The sequence below is a fragment of the Lactuca sativa genome, chromosome 2 (genome assembly GCF_002870075.4).
Source record: "Lactuca sativa cultivar Salinas chromosome 2, Lsat_Salinas_v11, whole genome shotgun sequence".
NCBI lineage: Eukaryota > Viridiplantae > Streptophyta > Magnoliopsida > Asterales > Asteraceae > Lactuca > Lactuca sativa.
Window position 1 is genome coordinate 219,832,404 of NC_056624.2, and position 5,970 is coordinate 219,838,373.

At 35.7% G+C, this 5,970-nt stretch overlaps 1 protein-coding gene across 1 annotated transcript; it reads left to right on the forward strand.

Annotated features, from left to right (window-relative positions):
• Nucleotides 1-705: 705 nt before the first annotated feature.
• LOC111901277 (NF-X1-type zinc finger protein NFXL2) lies at nt 706-5,444 on the forward strand. The gene is made up of 13 exons (XM_023897134.2): nt 706-1,925; nt 2,007-2,120; nt 2,200-2,255; nt 2,454-2,520; nt 3,063-3,155; nt 3,287-3,372; nt 3,495-3,657; nt 3,744-3,899; nt 3,992-4,182; nt 4,283-4,364; nt 4,440-4,646; nt 4,808-4,897; nt 4,992-5,444. The coding sequence occupies exons 1-13, from the start codon at nt 807-809 to the stop codon at nt 5,148-5,150; spliced, it is 2,583 nt and encodes an 860-aa protein (XP_023752902.1). The 5' UTR covers nt 706-806; the 3' UTR covers nt 5,151-5,444.
• The last annotated feature ends 526 nt before the right edge of the window (nt 5,445-5,970 follow it).

The window sequence follows — 5,970 nt, forward strand, 5'->3', positions numbered from 1 at the left end:
ACATACAAATGAAACAACACAATCAATGCAACTTTATGAGTGTATAATTTCCAATTGACTTTGTCCGGTTGTTGTTTATTGATGTTCTTCTCTTATTCGATCTTCATCCTGTATGTACTGATTTCATTCTCCAAGGTACAAATTTTCAAGGTAAGATTGCAGCTTTCTTCGGTTTCATCCTGTGATGTCTTTTTCCATCTTTCATCCTTTCATCCTCATCCAATCATTACCAAAATTTACAACTTGGACTTTTTCCATTCTTCAAATTTTTTTTTTTAAAAACGGTTAAATTGAAGGATGAAGAAGAAGAAGTTAAAAAAAATTAAAAAAAAAATGGATTTACCAATGAATTTTGACAAACTTTGAATTTCCTTACAGGATTGTTGGGGGTCATTGATATCTTCACATGAGATGGCAAGTCACAATCACATGGATGACCTGGTTGCAATTCGTCTTGTCGTTTGAAAGGAAAAAGATGAGAAAGAAGATGTCATCGATCGATCTAGGGTTTTATTTAATGAGCAATCGTATCTCACCCTTTGTAAACCACGACAAATACGTACAATGCCACATAAGTGATAAGTATTACAACGTAGAAACCACGTATATGCCACATTAGCCGAAACCTACATTAAATGGTAATGTTAGTTACTTGGGAACTACTAAAACAAGATAGTTGGATAAGCGAATAAAAAAAAACAATATTTCCTAAACATACCAAAATGTTAGTCACTTTTAACGAGTCGATCTCCCTTTTATAAAATGCCAATCAAAATCATAGATCGCTCTTTTCCACAGTTCTCAACATGACATCAACCGTCCGCCACCGTCTGCCACCCTCTCATCCTTCCGACTCCGACTCTTCCGACTCGGACTCCACTTCAACCACACCAAAACCCCTCAATCACACCGACTTTTCCAACACAATCTTCAGATCCTACGTCGAGATCTCCGGTCTTGAATCCCCGGACCTCACCAAAATCCGATCTTTCCTGACTTCGTCACGCTCCGGCGCCCTATCATGTCTCATCTGCCTCGAACGCATTCGTCCCACAGATCCCACTTGGTCCTGCTCCTCTCGTTGCTTCGCCGTCTTTCACCTCCTCTGCATCCAGTCATGGGCCCGCCAGTCCTCCGATCTATCGTCACTACGCGCCGCCGCTCGTGGCGCAGATGATCGCAATTCGACTTGGAACTGCCCTAAATGCCGTATCGAGTTCCCCAAAACCCTGATCCCGAAGACATACACTTGTTTCTGCGGTAAATTCGAAAATCCGCCTCACGATCCTTGGATTTTACCTCATTCTTGCGGAGAAATCTGTAACCGTTCGTTGAAATACGACTGTGGACACAAATGTTTGCTTCTATGCCACCCAGGACCCTGCCCCTCCTGCCCTAAGCTCGTTAAAACCCGTTGCTTTTGCGGAGGTGTTGAAGATACCAAACGCTGCGGATTTAAGGACTTTTCGTGTAACAAAACTTGCTCAAAGCTATTAGATTGTAAAACACATTGCTGTCCAGAAACATGTCATCCCGGCGGATGTCCGCCTTGTAAAGCTACAGGAGTCTATAACTGTCATTGCGGTAAGGCAACAGAGAAAAGAGAGTGTTTTCAGAGGGATTTCAGGTGTGAGACTCCATGTGAGAAGCTTCTTGGATGTGGGAAACATGTATGTAGCAAAGGGTGTCACGAAGGTGAATGTGGTGATTGCCCTTTGCAGGGGAAACGAACTTGCCCATGTGGCAAACGGATTTATGAGGGAATGGCTTGTGATGTTGTGGTGCCATCGTGTGGTGGGACATGTGACAAGAAGCTGATGTGTCGAATCCATAGTTGTCCTGAAAGGTGTCACCGTGGGCTTTGTGTTGAATCTTGTAGGATTGTTGTCATGAAGTCTTGTAAATGTGGGAGCTTGAAGAAACAGGTAAAAAGTTAGTTGCTTTTTAATGGTTTTTTTGAACTTTTTTTTTGCTAAAAGATTGAATATGAATTGAATTTAGAATAGGTTCCTTGTTATCAAGATGTAGTATGTGAAAGGAAATGTCAACGTGTGCGGGATTGTGGACGCCATGCATGCAAAAGGAGATGTTGTGATGGTGATTGTCCTCCTTGTTCAGAGGTATGAAATTTTCTTGATAACATTCCCATTTTTGTAATTTTCTTGATGGTAATCTTTAAGTTCTTTTATGAAATTTCAGATATGTGACAAGAAGCTAAGATGCAAGAATCATAAATGCCCATCTCCTTGCCATAGGTAGATTGTTTTCTCTTAATAATTTGGAGAAACAGATACGAAGGCTGGTTATTGAGATAAAATGTGATTTTACTTGCTTTTTTTTTTCAAAACACATTTGAATATTTTCTTTTTTGATTTTTCTTCCATTATTATATGTTAAGTTTGAAATGAGGCTTTAATAGTATGATTGACTTGGTTTTGTTTTTGTTTTTTTAGAGGTGCTTGTGCTCCATGTCCAGTAATGGTGACTATTTCATGTTTCTGTGGTGAGACACACTTTGAGGTGAGACTTAAGCCATATGCATTGTACAAATAAGTCAAGATTATTGTAGTTTTCAGTTATGATGACTTGAAGAAAATCTAAGCTTTTTCTCCAAGAACAATGATTGTATTGTGAAGGGCTAAATGCAAGAAATAGCAAAGTACTTTCATTTATTCATGTATGATAGCATTAGCATCATACTTTTATTTCTTTCTATAAAGCATTTTAATTTCATTCTTTTTTTCGTAAGGCATTACACTTTGAAAAATCTATCCAAAATCGCATGTATCTATATGACATTGCAATAATCGAGTAACTTTTCAAAGCAAACTGTTGTGATAGGAAGAACATGGAAGTAAGAAGCTATAAATAATAATCATATCTATGGAAGTTTGTTGCTATTTCTTGCATTAACCCTATTGTGAAATACCAGTTACGCTTTACATAAAGTCAAGTATACATTGATATGGCAGTGACTTTTTTCTACATAGTATGATACTTTTTTATTTTTTATATATTTTGAATGTAATCAAATAATATTTCATGGAACATGTATCTATCAGGTTCCTTGTGGTACTGAAAAGGAGCAAAAACCTCCTAAATGTTCCAAGCGATGTCAAATAACCCCTTTATGCAGGCATAAGTCAATTACTAAGGTAAATTACCACTCTTTATTCAGGCATAACATAAGTCAATGAGAGACTTTTCCCATTAAGTTCTACTTTTTTACAAAGTTTCCTCATTTATATTTCCTTGTATTTCTCCAATTCATTTTTATTATTTTCAGCCACATAAGTGCCATTATGGAGCATGTCCACCATGTCGTTTGGTTTGTGATGAAGAATACCCTTGTGGCCATAGATGCAAACTAAGGTTTGTTTCACCTCCTTTTCTTCATCCACTTTTTAAGCATTATATTATTTCCTTTATGAATCATCATGATGATGTGTACATCAATTTTGAAAAAGAATCATGTATACAAATATTAAATGAAGGTGCCATGGTCCTATACCTCCTCCTAACCCCGAGTTTACATTGAAACCCAAGAAAAAGAAACAAAAGCTTCAAACTGAAACAACTCCTGGTTCTTCATGCCCACCTTGTCCAGAACTTGTTTGGAGATCATGCCTTGGTCAACATCTTGGAGCTGAAAAAATGGTACAATTTTACCTTTTTGAAACCCGTTAACAAAATCAAAACTTTTTTTTTTTTTTTAATAATAATAATAATATTTAATTATGCAGATGGTGTGTTCAAACAAATCAAAATTTTCATGTGATAATTATTGTGGAAACCTTCTGCCATGTGGCAATCATTTTTGCACAAAAACCTGCCACGCCCTCAAGATTCCTGGATCAGGAGGCGAGCAATGTGAGGACTGCAATCTACCTTGCCAACGGGTTAGCCTTCTCTTTATACTTGTGTATACAATCCGAGAGAAAAATTCAAAATTACCAAATTGCCCTTATCGGTTCTCTTTGTTGTTGTACAGGAGAGGGATCCTTTATGTCCACATCCCTGTCCCCGAAAATGTCATCCTGGAGATTGTCCGCCTTGCAAGGTGCTGATAAAGAGATCGTGTCATTGTGGTGCTATGGTTCATGTTTTTGAGTGCTTGTATTACAATACCTTGTCTGAAAAGGAACAGACAGCTGTCCGTTCTTGTGGTGGACCCTGTCACAAGTAATCCCCTTCACTTTCTTACTTTTGTTTTTTTAATGTCCACATGTACATATAATATACATAATGTGTTGATTTTTCATTTATGGTTTTGTTTGTGCAGAAAGTTACCTAACTGCACACATTTGTGTCCGGAGACATGTCATATTGGTCATTGTCCATCACCAGAAAAATGCTCCAAAAAGGTAAAAACACTAAAACCCTAATCTTTTGTCCTCTCTTTTTGAATTTTATAGATGATTGATTAATGTGTCAAATAGGTTATAGTAAGATGCGGGTGTCAAAGTTTGAAAAAAGAGTGGGCATGTCATCAAGTACAAGCCACATATATCAATAATGGGCGTGATCCAAAAGATATAACCAAAAATCAATTTGGTGTTGGACTTCTTCCATGCAATTCAGAATGCAAGAGTAAACTCAAAGTTGATGATCCTGACTTGCATCTCCGCAAACCTAAAGCTCCTGAGGTGGTCTCATAATTCATACATAATTATGTTTTTCTTTTCTTCTTTTAGATCACACAGGACATGACATGACATAACAGATTGTATAGTGTAGGACAAAAATAAATAATTGCAATGTTTTGTCCCATGTAACTTTTTTTTTTTTTTTTTTGAAATTTTTTTAGAAAAAGGAGACGGATGTGGAGAATCATGTACGGAAACGTAAAAGAAGGAAAGAGAAATTACAACAAGACCTTCAACTTTCAATGTTTCAGGTTAGTTTGTGTTGCTTGAGAAGAAGGGTATAAGTGTGTCATAATTTGTTTGGTTTTGTGACTTTTTTTTTTTTTATTGGTGGATATTGAACAGAAAGTTATGGGGATTTTTTGGAAGCTATTGGTGTTGGTTATGATTGTGGTGAGTTTGATTTTAATGGCGTATTTTGGTTACAAAGGGTTGTTATGGGTGAATGATTGGATGAATGAAGTGGAAATACAAAGACAGAGAAAGAGATATCCGAGAATGTAACAAGGGTACAAGGTTGAGAAATTGGAAAAGATAGTGGACAACTCGTGTGAAAATAATATTATTTTGATATTATAGATTCTGTAGAAGGTATGCTGGAATAATTAATCATGAAAGATGCTCTAGAAGATGTTTGAAATTGGTTTTGTTATTCTAGTTTCATGTTGGACATGTGTGGGTAGAACCTTTTGTATTCTAGGACTTCTTGTGTTCTTGAGTTTTTTATAGAGAAAGAAAAAGTCAATGCTGTCAACAGAGAAAAGATGGAATATTATTTTATTTTATTTTTCTTTTTAACTGATCTCTCTTGATTGTCACGGGAAAAGATTTATAAAATTTTACGATGATGAAAATATTTCTAGTAAACATAAAGTTATAAAATCAGTTTCACATCTTGACCGATTAGTAGGGCGTTTGAGATAACGTATTAATTCGTATATTTCGTTTTAAGATATCGGATAATTTAATAAGATTTTTTTAAGAAGAAAAATCATAAGATGTTTTAAATTACCAAATCCAAAACACCTCCTAATCTTATAAAAAGAAAATAATAATTAAAAATCAAAAGACCGACATTTGATTTAGCCTAAATAAAAGTGATAACACATCCCTTACCGATAAATCTTAAAATTTATTTTGTTATCTTGTCGTTTTCCAATAAAAGACATAACAGCAAATTGAATCTACGTAGCATATATCCTTTCAATACAATAACAATAAAGTTAGTCTTGTTTTTTGTCATGTAATATGTATATGTATTTGGTGGATAGTATAAATATGAAAACATCTGGATATTTTGAGTTTCACCAACCAACCTTATAAG

Excerpts from the sequence above, each read along its gene's own strand:
- LOC111901277 (XM_023897134.2), top strand. The coding sequence starts at position 807 with ATGACATCAACCGTCCGCCACCGTCTGCCACCCTCTCATCCTTCCGAC. Across the intron at positions 3,658-3,743 it reads ATCTTGGAGCTGAAAAAATG|ATGGTGTGTTCAAACAAATC; the intron begins GTACAATTTTAC and ends TTAATTATGCAG. Across the intron at positions 4,647-4,807 it reads GCAAACCTAAAGCTCCTGAG|AAAAAGGAGACGGATGTGGA; the intron begins GTGGTCTCATAA and ends AAATTTTTTTAG.